This window comes from Oncorhynchus gorbuscha, linkage group LG23, assembly GCF_021184085.1.
Source record: "Oncorhynchus gorbuscha isolate QuinsamMale2020 ecotype Even-year linkage group LG23, OgorEven_v1.0, whole genome shotgun sequence".
In the NCBI taxonomy this organism is placed as follows: domain Eukaryota; kingdom Metazoa; phylum Chordata; class Actinopteri; order Salmoniformes; family Salmonidae; genus Oncorhynchus; species Oncorhynchus gorbuscha.
The window spans coordinates 44210655-44229497 of record NC_060195.1 but is presented as its reverse complement, the minus strand read 5'-3'; the positions used below and the strand labels follow the sequence as shown (position 1 = coordinate 44229497).

Sequence of the window (18843 nt, the reverse complement as noted above, 5' to 3'; positions counted from 1 at the left end):
ATAAAATTAAGCACTTTAATCCACTTTAGAAGGGGTGTAGAGCCAAACTGGCATACAAAAGCAGCTCCTAAGTTAATTTTATCTTCCCCAATTTTGACCATAAAAATGCACCTTTATAATAAAATGATTACATGGATAATCACATTTGCGGTCACTTTTGATAATGATGCTTTCCCGTTAAAGGGGCGGCAGGTAGCCTAGTGGTTAGAGAGGTGGTCCAGTAACAGAAAGGTTCCTGAATCGAATCCCCGACCTGACAAGGTAAAAATTTCCTTCTGCCCCTGAACAAGGCAGTTAACCCACTGTTCTTTGGCCATCATTGTAAATCAGAATTTGTTCTTAGAACTGATTTGCCTAGTTAAATAAAGGTGAAATAAAATAAATAAAGGAAAATTTGCGCTTATATCCTACTAGCGTGTGCACATTGCAGCACTTACACTAGGCTTTTGCTGTTTGTTAGGCCTACTCGTCTAGTTGGCTGACAAAAACTAAATGTGGACAGTTCTTCCAATATCTTCAATATGCACCTTGGAATTGGATAAGAACGCGCACAGTTGCATCCCTGATGTGTCTGTCTTCTCTTGTAGCCTGTGAGAAAGATCCAATCAAGTGATGGAGAGCCACGTGAGTGAGAGGTGCTTTGGAGCAAGCAGCACTCGGGGAGAAGGGCACAACGCAGCACTCCGGCAACAAAAGGCATGGATTTTTTTTAGAGGGCATTACTGCCACACACACGGGATGTCACCGTGAAATTCTAGGCATTATCAAGTGCTTGTCAAATTGTGAATGAGATACTGATGAAGTGTACAGGCTGAGCAAAAAACAAAGCAGAGTTCATGCCTTTCAAGCTACTTTTTTCAAATCATCATTGGATTCGCATCACAATGTATTAAACATCTAAACATATAGCCAAACGTTTGTAGAATAACTCAAGTTACATTAATAACTCTAAATGAAGAATTTCTTTGTTTAACCGCTCAACACAGAATAGCAGCATGTGCGTACTCAAATCGTTTGGACAAAATATCCCTATCCCTTGTATTTTTCATACTGTAAAAGAATAGAAAATAATGCCACAATAATGCAATCTTGCCTGCTAAATTAACTTGTGTAGCCCACAGTCATTTGGCATAGCCAGATCAGGACCTAACATAAGGACAACTCAAGAGTATGCCATTCTGTTCTTCTGAAATAGAGTACATTTTCTTCAAATCATGCTTCTTTAGAACCATCTAAAATATTATATAGATTTATTAAACTTTTTAAATACGAAGATGTTCCAAAGGTCTGCATCAATGTGGAAGCTAGGAGATGCTAAATGTGTTTGTTAATTAATGGTCAATTACTGTGAGACCGACAGTTATTTGCTTCACAATCACCCGCTGTGGAAATTTCATGACCGCCACAGCCCTAACAGGGCCTAGCTAGTAGTTGTTCCTGGACAAGACCTGTCTCAGTGTCCTCCCTCACCTCAGTTTTGCTGGACAGGACCTGTCCCAGTGTCTCTCACCTCAGTTTTGCTGGACAGGACCTGTCCCAGTGTCTCCCCCTCACCTCAGTTTTGCTGGTGGATGGTGTCTTCTTCTTCTTGGGCTTCTTCTTGGTCACGTCGGACGACACCACAGGGACGCTCTTCTCCGGCTTCAATGCCTCCACCATCTTCTTCTCGAGCTCCTGGGGCATGGGTGTGGGCGGCTCCTCCTCCTCAGGTGGCAGGGGGAGGGGTTCCAGGTAGTAGCTGCGCGGCTTGGGCTTCAGGTGGGTGTGGTAGAGGAGGAAGCGCTGCTGCTCCTCGAACTTGGTCACCTTACGGTCCACGCGCACCGTCCCGAACCAGCCCCAAGAGAGAGGGGCAGAGTGCTTGAGGCCCTCGAACACGTCCCACGGTGAGATCTTCTGCTTGTTGGACACTTGGAGGCCCTGATGGAAAGGAGAGGTGATTTTTAAATTGACATAGATCAATTATTGGAGACTGGTGTTGCCCCAAATTCATCCCGAAAATTAAGATGCCTGAATGCATAAGTATTTTGAGGAGCTGAGTTCAAATACTATTTGTTTACTCTAATAAACGTTGAGCATTTGAAGGCGCCTGGGCGTGGTTTACAGATTTGGGACAATTCCATTGGTTCCATTTCGCAAGGCAAGCTCAATCAAGTATTTTAAATAAAACACAGTATTTGAACACAGGTCTGCTATTTAGGGAAGACATTCCTAGTGAACAGCTGAAAGACACGTTTATGAAGAACCATGTGGGCTAAAAATATTAATATTAATTAATATTAATATATAAAAACAGTAATACCTTCAACAACTGAGTTGGCAATGTTTTCCAAGGGTAAAAGCTCATAGTACTCACCTCCTTCTCAAAGCCGGCAATCTTGTTGCCCTTGGTGTCGATGAGCGAGCCCTGAGGTTCACACGTGATGACATCACGAGTCTGCTTGGGCAGAGGGAGCAGCTGCCGCACCTTCTCCAGACTCTCTGACTGCCGGTCACCCAGCTCTTTCTGCAAATACACACCACAACAGTAGAGTTACGAGCCAAACACCTTGAAATAAAGATACAAATAGTATTGAATTAAGAAGCTTCCTTGTGTCTGTTTGATAGTTGCTCGATTGAGTTCTAGGCGAGTGCGGACCTCTTGTGGTGAACACCGAGCATAACACCTTTCCGGACATAAATTGTTATATATTCCACATATAAACAGAGAGTACTAAATATTAAGAGCACCTTCCTAATATTGAGTTGAACCTCCTTTTTGCCCTCAGAACAGCCTCAATTCTTCGGGGCTTGGACTCCACAAGGCGTTGAAAACCCATGTTGAATCAAATGCTTTCCACAGTTGTATCAAGTTGGCTGGTGGACCATTCTGATACAGAGCGGAAACTGTTGATCATGAAAAACCCAGCAACTCTGCAGTTTTTGACACACAGTGCACCTGGCACCTATCACCATACCCTGTTCAAAGGCACTTCAATATTTTGTCCTGTCCATTCTAGAGGTCGACTGATTAATCTGAATGGCCGATTAATTAGGGCCGATTTCAAGTTTTCATAACAATCGGAAATCGGTATTTTTGGATGCTGATTTGGCCCATTTTTTTTTTACACCTTTATTTCACTAGACATTCAGTTAAGAACACATTCCTATTTTCAATGACAGCCTAAGTACAGTGGGTTAACTGCCTTGTTCAGGGGCAGAACGACAGATCTTTACCTTATCAGCTCGGGGGGATACAAATCTTGCAACCTTATAGTTAACTAGTCCAACGCTCTAACCACCTGCCTCACGAGGAGCCTGCCTGTTATGTGAATGCAGTAAGAAGCCAAGGTAAGTTGCTAGCTAGCATTAAATCTTATAAAAAACAATCAATCAATCATAAATCACTAGTTAACTACACATGGTTGATGATATTACTAGTCTATCTAGCATGTCCTGCGTTGCATATAATCGATCAATACACAGAAGTATATATTTTTAAACCTGCATATTTAGCTAAAAGAAATCAAGGTTAGCAGGCAATATTGTGTCACTTCTCTTGCATTCATTGCACGCAGAGCCAGGTTATATGCAACAGTTTGGGCCGCCTGGCTCGTTGCAAACTAATTTGCCAGAATTTTTACGTAATTACGACACAACATTGAAGGTTGTGCAATGTAACAGGAATATTTTGACTTAGGGATGCCAACCGTTCCGTATTTCACTGAAAGACAAAACGTTTTGTTTTCGAGATGATAGTTTCCGGATTCGACCATATTAATGACCTAAGGCTCCTATTTCTAAGTTATGATTTGATAGAGCAGTCTGACTGAGTGATGGTAGGCACCAGCAGGCTCGTAAGCATTCATTCAAACAGCACTTGCGTTTTGCCAGCAGCTCTTCTCTGTGCTTCAAGCATTAGGCTTGAAGTCATAAACAGCACATCAACTCCCGAGATTAGGCTGGTGTAACCGATGTGAAATGGCTAGCTAGTTAGCGGGATGCGCCCGAATAGCGTTTCAAACGTCACTCGCACTGAGACTTGGAGTAGTTGTTCCCCTTGCTCTGCATGGGTAACGCTGCTTCGATGGTGGCTGTTGTCGATGTGTTCCTGGTTCGATCCCAGGTAGGAGCAAGGAGTGGGACAGAAGCTATACTGTTACACTGGCAATACTAAAGTGCCTATAAGAACATCCAATAGGTAAAGGTACAGTGCCTTGCGAAAGTATTCGGCCCCCTTGAACTTTGCGACCTTTTGCCACATTTCAGGCTTCAAACATAAAGATATAAAACTGTATAAAACTTTTGTGAAGAATCAACAACAAGTGGAACACAATCATGAAGTGGAATGACATTTATTGGATATTTCAAACTTTTTTTAACAAATCAAAAACTGAAAAATTGGGCGTGCAAAATTATTCAGCCCCTTTACTTTCAGTGCAGCAAACTCTCTCCAGAAGTTCAGTGAGGATCTCTGAATGATCCAATGTTGACCTAAATCACTAATGATGATAAATACAATCCACCTGTGTGTAATCAAGTCTCCGTATAAATGCACCTGCACTGTGATCCAATTTGTAAGTCGCTCTGGATAAGAGCGTCTGCTAAATGACTTAAATGTAAATGTGATAGTCTCAGAGGTCCGTTAAAAGCACAGAGAGCATAGTGAAGAACAAGGAACACACCTGGCAGGTCCGAGATACTGTTGTGAAGAAGTTTAAAGCCGGATTTGGATACAAAAAGATTTCCCAAGCTTTAAACATCCCAAGGAGCACTGTGCAAGCGATAATATTGAAATGGAAGGAGTATCAGACCACTGCAATCTACCAAGACCTGGCCGTCCCTCTAAACTTTCAGCTCATACAAGGAGAAGACTGATCAGAGATGCAGCCAAGAGGCCCATGATCACTCTGGATGAACTGCAGAGATCTACAGCTGAGGTGGGAGACTCTGTCCATAGGACAACAATCAGTCGTATATTGCACAAATCTGGCCTTTATGGAAGAGTGGCAAGAAGAAAGCCATTTCTTAAAGATATCCATAAAAAGTGTTGTTTAAAGTTTGCCACAAGCCACCTGGGAGACACACCAAACATGTGGAAGAAGGGGAAGAAGGTGCCCTGGTCAGATGAAACCAAAATTGAACTTATTGGCAACAATGCAAAATGTTATGTTTGGCGTAAAAGCAACACCCTGAACACACCATCCCCACTGTCAAACATGGTGGTGGCAGCATCATGGTTTGGGCCTGCTTTTCTTCAGCAGGGACAGGGAAGATGGTTAAAATTGATGGGAAGATGGATGGAGCCAAATACAGGACCATCCTGGAAGAAAACCTGATGGAGTCTGCAAAAGACCTGAGACTGGGACAGAGATTTGTCTTCCAACAAGACAATGATCCAAAACATATAGCAAAATCTACAATGGAATGGTTAAAAAATAGACATATCCAGGTGTTAGAATGGCCAAGTCAAAGTCCAGACCTGAATCCAATCGAGAATCTGTGGAAAGAACTGAAAACTGCTGTTCACAAATGCTCTCCATCCAACCTCACTGAGCTCGAGCTGTTTTGCAAGGAGGAATGGGAAAAAATTTCAGTTTCTCGATGTGCAAAACTGATAGAGACATACCCCAAGCGACTTACAGCTGTAATCGCAGCAAAAGGTTGCGCTAGAAAGTATTAACTTAAGGGGGCTGAATAATTTTGCATGCCCAATTTTTCAGTTTTTGATTTGTTAAAAAAGTCTGAAATATCCAATAAATGTCGTTCCACTTCATGATTGTGTCCCACTTGTTGTTGATTCTTCACAAAAAAATACAGTTTTATATCTATGTTTGAAGCCTGAAATGTGGCAAAAGGTCGCAAAGTTCAAGGGGGCCGAATACTTTCGCAAGGCACTGTATATGAAATACAAATGGTAAATAGTCCTATAATTCCTATAATTACTACAACCTAAAACTTCTCACCTGGGAATATTGAAGACTCATGTTAAAAAGAACCACCAGCTTTCATATGTTCTCATGTTCTGAGCAAGGAACTTAAACGTTAGCTTTCTTACATGGCACAAATTGCACTTTTACTTTCTTCTCCAACACTTTGTTTTTGAATTATTTAAACCAAATTGAACATGTTTCATTAATTATTTGAGGCTAAATTGATTTTATTGATGTATTATATTAAAATAAGTGTTCTTTCAGTATAGTTGTAATTGTCATCATTACAAATGTATTTTTTATTTTCGGCCGATTAATAGGTGTCGGCTTTTTTTGGTCCTCCAATAATTGGTATCGGCGTTGAAAAATCATAGTCGGTCGACCTCTAGTCCATTCACCCTCAATGGCGCAGATACACAATCCAATGTCTCAACTGTTGTCTCAAGGCTTAAAAATCATTCTCTAACCTGTCTCCTCCCCTTAATTTACACTGATTGAAGTGGATTTAACAAGTGACATCGATAAGGGATCATAGCTTTCATATGGATTCACCAGGTCAGCCTGTCATGGAAAGACCAGGTGTTCCTAATGTTTTCTACACCAGTGTAAATCCAGTGTGATCTTACCCGAAGTTTCTTTACCAGGTTCATGTAAGCCCTCTTGTTCTCTTCCATGCTGCCCTGAGAGATGCTGGACATGTCAGCAGCCAGTGTGCCATTAATCAGCACACTCAGCATGTCCAGTACCGTAGTGAAGAGCTCACTGAGAGAAAAAGGAAGCGAGCGAGAGAGACGGACAGGCAGAGTGAGGGAGAAGAGAAATCACACACGTCAGTCAGGTACTTTACATGTTGACATTGCAATCTTAACAAATGAACCCAAGTAAAGTGATGAGGTTAAAAATGTGTGAGCAGGTGTGTTGGGACTTACTTGTTGGACTTCATGTCCACTGTACCGCTGCTGATGATGTCGAGGAGTAGCACGGCCCACTCGGTGGTCTGCTGTGTGCTGCGTTGTACCGTGTCAAACATCCCACCTACCTGGAGAGCAAAGACAAGACATCCAATTTCATTTTAAGCCTCGTTCACATTACCCATAAGCACTCCGTTACATTGCGCCGGATGTCATGCATTTCAATGGGGACATCCACAACGGAGTGGAAGCGTAACGCCCTCTTGCGGTTGAAGGCTTGCTAGAAGGACGCTGCATTCTTTTACATTTTCCAAACTTTGCACCGTCTTCAGTCCAGCCAGAGCCCATTGAAGGACAGGAAGTTACCAAACCATGGATGAAAATGTGGTTTTCTATAATAGCTTCATGGGATAGCTAGCAGTTTATAAACAATTACCCATTCCTATAAGCTTTTAAGCCAATTATATGACTTGTCTCCTATGTAAGTTTATTGTGATGGTAATTAGGTGTGTTTTTGATGATAATTATTAGGTGGAGGTCGCTAGCTACAGTGGTATCCTCCACCTATCCTCGCTTTTAGCTATCTAGCTGCTTTTCATTGCAAGCTAGCTTAACTTGCTAGAACGTTATAGAAACAAGTTGAGGAAAAAGTAACAAAACATGATTTATTATCACCTGAAACATTATATTTATCCTGTCTTGAATGAAAAGGTAATATTTTGCAATCTCTCAAAATAAATGCCATCTCTGATGAGAGACTCTCCTCCATCTTGTTTTGCATTGTGAAATCCTATCCTATGCTCTCCTTCCAGTAGAGGAACGAGATTGCATAAAGTTGACGTACGGCGTAATGAAATACAAATAGCAGCGGCAGGTAGCCTAGTGGTTAGAGTGTTGGGCCAGTAACCAAAAGGTTACTAGATCAAATCCCAGAGCTGACAAGGTAAAAATCTATCATTCTGCCCCTGAACAAGGCAGTTAACCCACTGTTCCTAGGCCGTCATTGTAAATAAGAATATGTTCTCAACTGACTTGCCTAGTGAAATAAAAAAAAATGTTAAAACAACATTTAAATACGTCACGATGTAAACGGGGCATTAGCATGCAATTCAGAAATATCCATGAAACTTATGTCAAGGCGCCAGAGAATTTGCATGTAATAATAATCTTAATACATTTTCAACCTCTACATCTCTTTGTACTTTTAATGGACAAAAACAAACAGTAACTAACTGGGTTTGATTTGTTTTCAGAGGTACATTCTGTCCGTCTGGCCTCGTCTGATATTGGACAATTTAACACGTTCAGGCATAACAGCGAAATCACATGACTATGATGGTAGTGGTGACTAAGAAACCTCACCAGATTGAGCCGCAGCTTCAGTGCCTCGTGCATCATCTGCTTGGCCTTGCAGTCATCCTGGTACTGGTCCTCCCGCCAGTTTGTTACAATCTGGAAGATGGAAATGCAGCCATAGCATCAGTCAGCATGAGATGGCAGATATGGCCAACAGTGAGCACAAGGGCAGAATCCTCAGTTGCGATGCACACACTGACTTTTGTGTAAAACATGCAATGATGTCAATGAAACCATACAATCTCAAGTTGGGATTTTGGCCGAATAGAGGGGGTGTGGTGGGATAAGAAGATGGGGGAGAGGCTGTGTTGGGTCTTACCTGCTGCACCTGGCTGTAGAGGGAGGTGAGGAGGCCCTCTCGCTGTTCGTCCTGGCCTTTTAGACAGGTTAGCACCAGAGATAGGAAAGGCTGCTGGCTCAGCAGAGACATGCTGGAGACAGACAAATGTGAAAGCTGGGGCAAAATATTATTATAATTGAGCGGAGTACTATGCTTTCTGGATGAGAGTACAACAGTGTTGATAAAATAAGCATTATTTACATAACCCAAAACAGCACCTCATAAAGCCCCTGTTTTTGACACCCACTAAAACAAACTGTTCTGAAAGAAGGGGTCTGTCCTGTGCTGTGTATTTATTGATCTATACTGTATATCTGTCGGGACCAGGACAAAAAAAGGGGTTCCTCGGGTGTGAGTTGTCTGACCTTTTCTGTTTCTGCCGGTCCCTCTCCTTGCGTGAGGAGGATCCCAGATGCTGGCCCTTCTCCAGCTCCTCCCCTGCCGCCTTCAGGACGTGGCCCTGGACTGAGGTGGGCAGCTTGGCAATCAGTGGTGCCACCAGCCACACACCTGTCCGCTCTGACGTACTGGGGGTACACAAACAAATATAAAAGAGATTTTACACTGAGGTTAGATTTCACCAACAATGAGAAAGCATGATTGGGATACTCGGGGACTGGAGTTTGGAAACACTGCTTTAGCCATTTCAAATGGTTTTACCAAAAGAGATTGTGAAAACAATGGATACTATCTGGTTGAAATTTGACAATTGGTAGTACCTATGATATATTCTAGTTTTAATGTATCTCACAGAAAAACTATTATCAAATAATTATATAGCAAATCACCATTTTACCATGTGATTTATCAGTGAACTCAGTATTCCTACATACAGTTGAAGTCGGAAGTTTACATACACCTTAGCCAAATACATTTTAGCTCAGTTTTTCACAAATCCTGACATTTAATCAGAGTAAAAAATCCCTGTTTTAGGTTAATTAGGATCACCACTTTTTTTTAAGAATGTGAAATGTCAGAATAATAGGAATAATGATTTATTTCAGCTTTTATTTCTTTCATCACATTCCCATTGGGTCAGAAGTTTACATACACAATTAATAAATGGTAGCATTGACTTTAAATTGTTTAACTTGGGTGAAACGTTCCGGGTAGCCTTCCACAAGCGTGCCACAAAAAGTTGGGTGAATTTTGGCCCATTCCTCCTGACAGAGCTGCTGTAACTTGAGTCAGGTTTGCAGGCCTCCTTGCTCGCACACACCTTTTCAGTTCTGCCCACACATTTTTTATAGGTTTGAGGTCAGGGCTTTCTGATGGCCACTCCAATACCTAGACATTGTTATCCTTAAGCCATTTTGCCACAACTTTGGAGGTATGCTTGGGGTCATTGTCCATTTGGAAGACCCATTTGCGACCAAGCTTTAACTTTCTGACTGATGTCTTGAAATGTTGCTTCAGTATATCCAGATAATTGTCCTCCCTCATGATGCCATCTATTTTGTGAAGTGGACCAGTCCCTCCTGCAGCAAAGCACCCCCACAACATGATGCTGCCACCCCCGTGCTTCATGGATGGAATGGTGTTCTTCAGCTTGCAGGCCTCCCTCTTTTTCCTCCAAACATAATGATGGTCATAATGGCCAAACAGTTCTATTTTTGTTTCATCAGACCAGAGGACATTTCTCCAAAAAGTACGATCTTTGTTATATGTGCAGTTGCAAACCGTAGTCTGGCTTTTTTTACGGCGGTTTTGGAGCAGTGGCTTCTTTCTTGCTGAGCGGCCTTTCAGGTTATGTCGATATAGGACTCATTTTACTGTGGATATAGATACTTTTGTACCCATTTCCTCCACCATTGATTTGCACTTTTCGCACCAAAGTACGTTCATCTCTAGGAGACAGAACACGTCTCTTTCCTGAGCGGTACGACGGCTGCGTGGTCCCATGGTGTTTATACTTGCGTGCTATTGTTTGTACAGATGAATGTGGTAGCTTCAGGCATTTGGAAATTGATCCCAAGGATGAACCAGACTTGTCTGCAATTTCTTTGAGGTCCTGGCTGATTTCTTTTGATTTACCCATGATGTCAAGCAAAGAGGCACTGAGTTTGAAGGTCGGCCTTGAAATACATCCACAGGTACACCTCCAATTGACTCAAATTATGTCAATTAGCCTATCAGAAGCTTCTAAAGACATGATATAATTTTCTGGAATTTTCCAGGCTGTTTAAAGGAACAATCAAGTGTATGTAAACTTCTGACCCACTGGAATTGTGATACAGTGATATATAAGTGAAATAATCTGTCTGTAAACAATTGTTGTAAAAATTACTTGTGTCATGCACAAAGTAGATGTCCTAACTGACCTGGAAAAACTATAATTTGTTAACAAGAAATTTGTGGAGAGGTTGATAATTGAGTTTTAATGACTCCAGCCTAAGTGTATGTAAAATTCCGACTTCAACTGTATTTGTAAATGGGAGGGAGAATTTAGAAACATCACACACACCTCAACACTGGTTTCATTTTGCTAGTGTTGTTGCTGTTGGAGGTAGAGCTTCCGGCGCCGGCCGAGCTGTTTCCTGAGGGGTTGTTGGAGTTCATCTCCGCCGACTTCTGGAACACCTCTATGGTGACCGTGGCGATGTTCTCCAATAGGGAGTACAGCTCCTGCAGGGAGACAATAAAGACGAGTTCATCCACTTGCACTCAATGACAGGGAATCTATCCTTGACAAAGACGGCTGCCATTACTAGCACATTCTACAGTTACAAAGGGTTTTGACATAAGCCACTTTAATTATATATATATATATATCTCTATGGATTCAATTGAACCAGAGGCACACTTGTGAACTTTACAGACAGATTGTATTCAAAATCTATATTTTGAGCAATATCCTTGCAATATCATTGGGTGGCAGACCGCCTAGTGGTTATGAGGTTTGGGCCAGTAACTGAAAGGTCGCTGGTTCAAATCCCCGAGCCGACAAGGTGAAAAATATGTTGATGTGCACTTGAGCGAGGCACTTAACACTAATTGATCTTTTAAGTTGCTCTGGTTAAGAGCATCTGCTAAATGACTAAAATGTAAATGTAATAGCATGCTTAATTTTGATTAAATGGCAGTGTTCGTGTCTTGAGGACCTTACAGGACACTGGAGTCTGGTTACGTACGTTGTTAGTACTCTGCTTGATCATGAGCTGCAGTTCCAGGGACGACTGTCTCATCGTCCACTGGTCCATGTTCTACAGCCGGGAGGATGGGACACAACTTTTAGATGTACACATCACAACAATCCCCAAACAGTTCAAGTTGTCACACAGAGCACCAAAGTTCACCACTTTCCCTGTAGCACTGCTTTAGTCAGCAGATGGCAGTAATGACATTCAGAAAACTCATGCTTCCTAATGTGGTCTGCTGAGCTACAGCCAGGGTTCAGAGAAAGTTCACCCACTGATTAATTCTAGCACCCGCAACCCCCCCCATTTGTAATGGATGTACCGTCTGCTGTGCTCTCTCCGCCACCCCCAACGATCTTCTAGGGCTGACACTGATTCACTTACAACTGGCCTCGATGGCTTCAAAGAAACCATTTCAAAGTAATTTCCAGAAAAAGGTTTTAGGTCATGTGTGGGCTGACCTGGAGGATGCGTTTAATGCGTTGCCTCTGGGGATTGTCCCCCTCCTCACTGTCCAGCTGGCGGTGAGGGTAGCAGATGAGCTGCAGCAGCCGCTGGGCCTGGATGTTGACCAGCACCGGGTCCTGCAGGGCACTGCTGTCCTCCGACAGGGACCTGAGGCAGCGCTCGCCCACCCACTCCTGATGGAGGGAGAGATGTGTGATGATAGGTAGAGATCACCAAGGGGTATATACTGAACATTGTTTGGCCCCATTCAGTTTTTAATTCAGTCAATGCAGGAAGTGAAACCGAAATTAAACTCCTAATTAGTTCATTCACTACTTTAGCTGAATTTTTTACATTTTTTAAATACAATCTACTTGCAGTGAAGCTGCTCAACATCCACATCACATTAGTCATCTAACAGACTCCCAATCCAGAGCCACAGAAGCAACCAGGATCAACGCCATGCCCAAGTGCACGTCAACAGATCTCCCACAAGGTCAAAAACAGGGACCCGAACCAGCAACCCATCAGCCACCACCACCAAAACAAACAAGAGAAAAAAAGATCAAGGAAAACAGGGAAAGAAATATGCAAAAATCATAACAGCAAGGCCAAATTAATATGTGTGAGTACATGCATGGCACTAATTACGTGTGTGTATGTGTGTTTCCATGTATGTGCATTTAAATGAGCATGTGTCCAAACACCTGCACGGCATCAAGCCTCAGGCAAACAGGCATTAGCAGTAACAATGCCCCTCAGTGTCATTCAAACTTAGTTTCTGATACATTTATTGACTTTATTTTTTTACTTATATCTTTGACTATCATTCTATCCCTCGCCCAGCAACTCCACTCCCACTTGTCTCCAATTCCCCATCCCAACCCTCAGCCCATCCCATCTAGCTCTACTGGCCATCCTCTTCGGATTTCTACGCACAATACTGTACATCTTTCAACTATGCTGTGATGTTTAACATACAGTGCCTTCGGAAACTATTCAGACCCTTTGATTTTTTCCACATTTTGTTACGTTACAGCCTTATTCTAAAATTGATTAAATCATTTTTTTTTTTCTCTCAATCTACACACAATACTCCATAATGACAAAGCAAAAACATATTTAGACATTTTACTAATATATATATATATATATAAAATACAAAAATATCACATTTACATAAGTATTCAGACCATCTACTCAGTACTTTGTTGAAACACCTTTGGCAGCGATTACAGCCTAGAGTCTTCTTCTTGGGTATGACACTACAAGCTTGGTACACCTGTATTCGGGGAGTTTCTCCCATTCTCCTCTGCAGATGCTCTCAAACTCTGTCAGGTTGGATGGGGAGTGTCGCTGCACAGCTATTTTCAGGTCTCTCCAGAGATGTTCGATCAGGTTTAAGTCCGGGCTCTGGCTGGGCCCCTCAAGGACATTCAGAGATTTGTCCCGAAGCCACTCCATGTGTTGTCTTGGATGTGTGCTTAGGGTCATTGTCCTGTTGGAAGGTGAACCGTCACCCCAGTCTGAGGTCCTGAGTGCTCTGGAGCAGGATCTCTGCTCTTTTCTCCGTTCATCTTTACCTCGATCTTGACTAGTCTTCCCAGTCCCTGCCACTGAAAAACATCCCCACAGCATGATGCTTCACCGTAGGGATGGTGCCAGGTTTCCTACAGACGTGACGCTTGGCATTCAGGCCAATCTTAATCTTGCTTTCTTCAGATTAGAGAATCTTGTTTCTCATTGTCTGAGAGTATTTAGGTGCCTTTTGGCACCTCCAAGAGGGTTGTCATGTGCATTTTATATAGACAGGTGTGTGCCTTTCCAAATCATGTCCAATCAAATTAATTTATCACAGGTGGACTGCAATCAAGTTGTAGAAACAGCTCAAGGATGATCAATGGAAACAGGATGCACCTGTTGACTGAGAACACATTCTCATTTACAGCAACAACCTGGGGAATAGTTACAGGGGAGAGGAAGGGGATGAATGAGCCAATTGTAAACTGGGAATTATTAGGTGACCATGATGATTTGAGAGCCAGATTGGGAATTTAGCCAGGACACCGGGGTTAACATCCCTACTGTTACGACAAGTGCCATGGGATCTTTAATGACCTCGGAGAGTCAGGACACCCGTTTAACGCCCCATCCGAAAGACGGCACCCTACACAGGGCTGTGTCCCCAATCACTGCCCTGGGGTATTGGGATACATTTTAGACCAGAGGAAAGAGTGCCTCCTACTGGCCTTCGAACACCACTTCCAGCAGCATCTGGTCTCCCATCCAGGGACTGACCAGGAGCAACCCTGCTTAGCTTCAGAAGCAAGCCAGCAGTGGTATGCAGGGTGGTATGCTGTTGGCATTCCTAAACCTGAGACCAGAAACATGCAACCTGAGGGCAATACCAAAACAAATGGTCTATTGATTCGGTCTCCTCACAACAAAATCTGCAGAGCTGCAATTATTGTATGACACAAATAATCCAAATTTTGTAGGTGGCAAGAATTCTGTACAATAATTTTAGCTGAGAAGCACAAAGTCTTGAATCCTGCTCTGCTCTTATTAACTCAGACACCCTGTACCGTGGAATAAGTACATCAAAATTCACAACGGCACAGCTGTCAAGATTCTGGTCCTCAAATGAAAATGGTATACTTAGCTATTTATGCTATTTTTATTCCTCTGCCAGTTTTGCACCTTTATATTGGGCAGACAGACCAGTTCCCTACCTCTTTCCGCTGCCACCTGCCTCCTCCATTTTTGGGGTAATGCTGTAATCAGTTGCTTGTAGTCTTGGATTGAGCAGAACTTCCCATACAATTCTGATAACTCCATGAAAGACATAACTCCACAATTCCAATATAATTTAAAAACAAAATACCCTCAAAACATATTTTCCATAAATACAGGCCCTTCATCAACCAGCAGATTTGAGTCAAGCCATAATATCGGTTGTAATATTTGTTCCATCTTTTCAGGGGGATGAAATTGAAATTGTAGCCAACTCTGCAATGCTTGTTTGAAAAAGAGAGATACCTTGAAAAAAATTATCATTTTCAATTAATCGAAAATGAGACATGGCAATCTGCACAAAGGCAAAAAGGCAATTTTCTTAGTAATCTACTTGAGAAGCATTTAGGGTTCAAATGAAACTTTTGCATATGTGAAGCTTTTAGAGAGAGCTTTAGTGCTTTTATATTTAATAGTCTTAACCAACCCAGTCCATATTCATTATATTGACAGGCATACTTTATCTTGTCTGGTTTAGCTTCCCAGAAAGCAAAATATTTTTCCCTCATAGGATTTGAAAAATGGAATCATCAGGAGTAGGGCTGCGCCGTAAGTAAATTAGTCCTATGGTTAAATTAGGGCAATATTTCCAAAAATAGACAGGAATTTGTCTATGTTTTACTAGTTTATTGAAATTCTTTGTGGAGAGCTAATTTATATATTTTGTGATATGAATACCAAATATGTCTACTTCACCGTCAGTCCATGTTCTAGGTAAACTGTTGGGTAATGTAACAGTTGTATTTTTTAAAGATCCAAAACGTAATACTGTACACTTATAAGGTTTTAGTCCAGAGAGTCTAGAAAAGTGATCTTCAATGATTACAGGGATCTAGCTTGAAGACTTAATATAAAACTTGAATCCGCAGCTTACATGGACACCTTTGTTTTTAAGCCTTGGATTTCTAATCCTCTAATTTTGATCCGATTTTAATAGCTAGCATTTTGATGGCCATAACGAATAGATATGGTGACAGCGGATAATGGTGACACCCTTGTTTATCTCCTTTTGACAGTTCAGAACTCTGAGAAGTAGACGCTATTTACAACTTTACACCTGAGGTTGCTATACATTTACACATTTTACAAGAGGCATTATCAAAGGCCTTTTCAAAATCTTCTACAAATACTAGGTCTGGCTTCTTAGATGTTTCATGTTGTTCTATATTTTCTCCAATGTATCATCCATGTAAAAAAACTATCCAATCAGGATGAACGATGCCCTGGTAAAACCTTTTTCATTCTTAGTGCTATGCATTTTGACATCACAACACTGAAGTGTAAGAGGCCCCCCCCCATTTTGTTTTAGATAGACTGCATCTTTATATTTGCCATCTGGGTCTTTTCTTAATAATAGTGAAATCACTAATTGACTGAGTTGTTTTCTTTACCTTTGTACACAACCGGTTGACAAAGACTTGGGCATACTCCCTTTTATTTATGTTAAGAGCACATTCTAATTTACAAAGAGTGCCTGTTAAAACTCTGCAACTTATTTACACAATATGCTTCTCTGTGGAAAACACAAGTAGTGGGCGTGACTCAAGTCTTGTAAATGGTAGTGTTGTGGATGAAAGGAGTGGAGTAAGGGGTAGGTCAACCGTGACTCAAGAGTATCAGGCAGTGGAGGTGCCTCAGTGGAAGGAGGACCATAAAAACATGAAACATAAAAAGTTAACCTTTTTAGATAAAACTAGACTAAATAAATTCACGTCACCAAATAAATTATTTTAAAACACACAGTTTTGCAATGGAGGTTATAAGAATATTTTAAGATAATACACAAAAGGACTAGAGGTCAATAGGGAATTAAAGATCAATGGAAATAGTTGTTCTTCAGTTCAACATCTGTTTAGAATCTGTGTAGGGGTTTCAATCCTGTACTCATAGCTACATGTGGCAAGTTCTCATTGGTTCAAATTGAGGACAAAGTGAGGGAAATCTCAAAGAAATTGAAGACGGACCACAGAAAGATTGAGGTGGAGCGTGCCCACAGGACGGGAAAATCCAACACCGGCCCAGGTAGTTGTCAAGTTCCTGAGGTTCAAGTACAAGGTAGCTGTTTTGGAAAGAGCCAAGAACTTGAGAGGAAAGTATATATGTATTCCTCAACGAGGATTATCCTGAAGCTGTGCGTCAGAAGAGGAAACAACTTATCCCAGCAAAGAAAGCTGCCAGAGCGCGTGGGGACATTGCTTAGAAACGCTATGACAGGCTATTTGTCCACCATCCCAAACAGAAGCCCAGAAGGGATGAGGGAGACAAGCCTATGGGTTCGTAACTTCCACCCCACAGCCCGCATACACACACACTGGATTAATGGCCTGCTGAATGTATATTTTTTCTCTCTTGCTTTGTTTTCTCTTTTTCATATTATTTCTCTCTCTAAAACGCTACCCAGTAAAGGGCCAAAAATAGCTCATATGTAGCCTTCAAAATAAGGTTAATGAAACCAATAACTTGGTAACATCAGATTACACTCATATATTAGCCATTTCTGAGAATCACTTAAATAATTAATTTGATGATAGAGAACTGGCAACACAAGGATATAACATATAGAAGCAACAGAAAATCGTATGGGGGAGGTTTTAATGTATATATACACACAGTACTAGTCAACAGTTTGGACACCTACTCATTCCAGGGTTGTTCTTTATTTTGACTACTATCTACATTGTAGAATAATAGTGAAGTCCTCAAAACTATGAAATAACACATATGAAATCATGTAGCAACCAAAAGTGTTGAATCCAAATATATTTTATATTTGAGATTCTTCAAAGTAGCTACCCTTTGCTTTGATGACAGCTTTGCACACTCTCGGCATTCTCTCAACCAGCTTCATGAGGTAGTCATCTGGAATGCATTTCAAATAACAGCTCTGCAGAGGAGGACCAGTTCATTGATATGACGTCTGACTCCACATTGAGACTGAGGTTCACATCACAGACAGTGAGTGAATTATGGCTGAGTGTAGAGAGGCAGTATCCACTCTTAGGGCAGAGGGCAATGGGCATTCTTCTTCCTTTTGCAACATCTTATCTTTGCGAGACTGGCTTCTCTGCTGTTGCTGCACTGAAGACTAAGTACAGGTCCCAGCTAAACATTGAGCAGGAGCTGAGAGTTGCAGTATCATGCTTCAAACCCCGCTTCGAAAAGCTGTGCTCTGCAAAACGTGCTCATTGTAGCCATTAATCCGGACTTCATTTTGATTTTTTTTTTAAATCAGCACAAATAGTTTTATTCATTTTTGTTTTATAGGTCAAAGTGTTTCATATACTGTGCTCCTGAGTTAATGTTGCTGATCAATTTGAATGTATTATTATTTATTGATTATATTTTATTTTTCAGTATCAAATGTTAATAAGGATACAATGTTATTCAGAGGTGTACTTATAACAATTTTATAGACAAAAGACAAATTTCAGTACAGCCTTTGATATTATTGACCATAAACTTATGTTGAAAAAAACTTGTGTTGTGGCTTTTCAACCTCTGCCATATCGTGGATTCAGAGCAATCTGTCTAATAGAACTCAAAAAGGTTTTCTTTAATGGAAGCTTCTCTAATGTCAAACGTGTAAAGAGCTGAGGAGAGACTGCATTACTTATTTTTTTAAAGAAACAATGTGTTGAAAATCCCAAATTGTTTGCACAGTCAACTTATACACAGCTCTGACACACACTTACCCCACCAGACATGCCACCAGGGGTCTTTTCACAGTCTCCAAATAGGGATGAAACGTTTACCAGTTTCACGATAAACCATGGTAAAAATCCAGACAGTTAGTATTACCGTTACAAATCTTAATTACCAATAAAACCATGTTTGATTAACATGGTTTGAAAAACTCCCGGCAAATATTGTCAAGCATCAACCAACGCTAGCAACAGGCTGACACAGGTGCAGCATGCAATGTGGGTTTTGCTTTGTGTGAAAACATG

The 18843-nt window shown here is 41.4% G+C and overlaps 1 protein-coding gene across 1 annotated transcript in view; it reads right to left on the bottom strand.

Moving 5' to 3' along the window:
• The window catches only part of LOC124010532 (mediator of RNA polymerase II transcription subunit 12-like), an 88359-nt gene that overhangs the window by 25132 nt on the left and 44384 nt on the right, over positions 1–18843 (bottom strand). The window contains 10 exon segments of the mRNA XM_046323053.1: positions 1555–1920; positions 2357–2506; positions 6539–6674; positions 6842–6951; positions 8186–8275; positions 8499–8610; positions 8885–9046; positions 10984–11144; positions 11651–11722; positions 12118–12297. Of these exon segments, the coding sequence (XP_046179009.1) occupies positions 1555–1920; positions 2357–2506; positions 6539–6674; positions 6842–6951; positions 8186–8275; positions 8499–8610; positions 8885–9046; positions 10984–11144; positions 11651–11722; positions 12118–12297 (1539 nt within the window).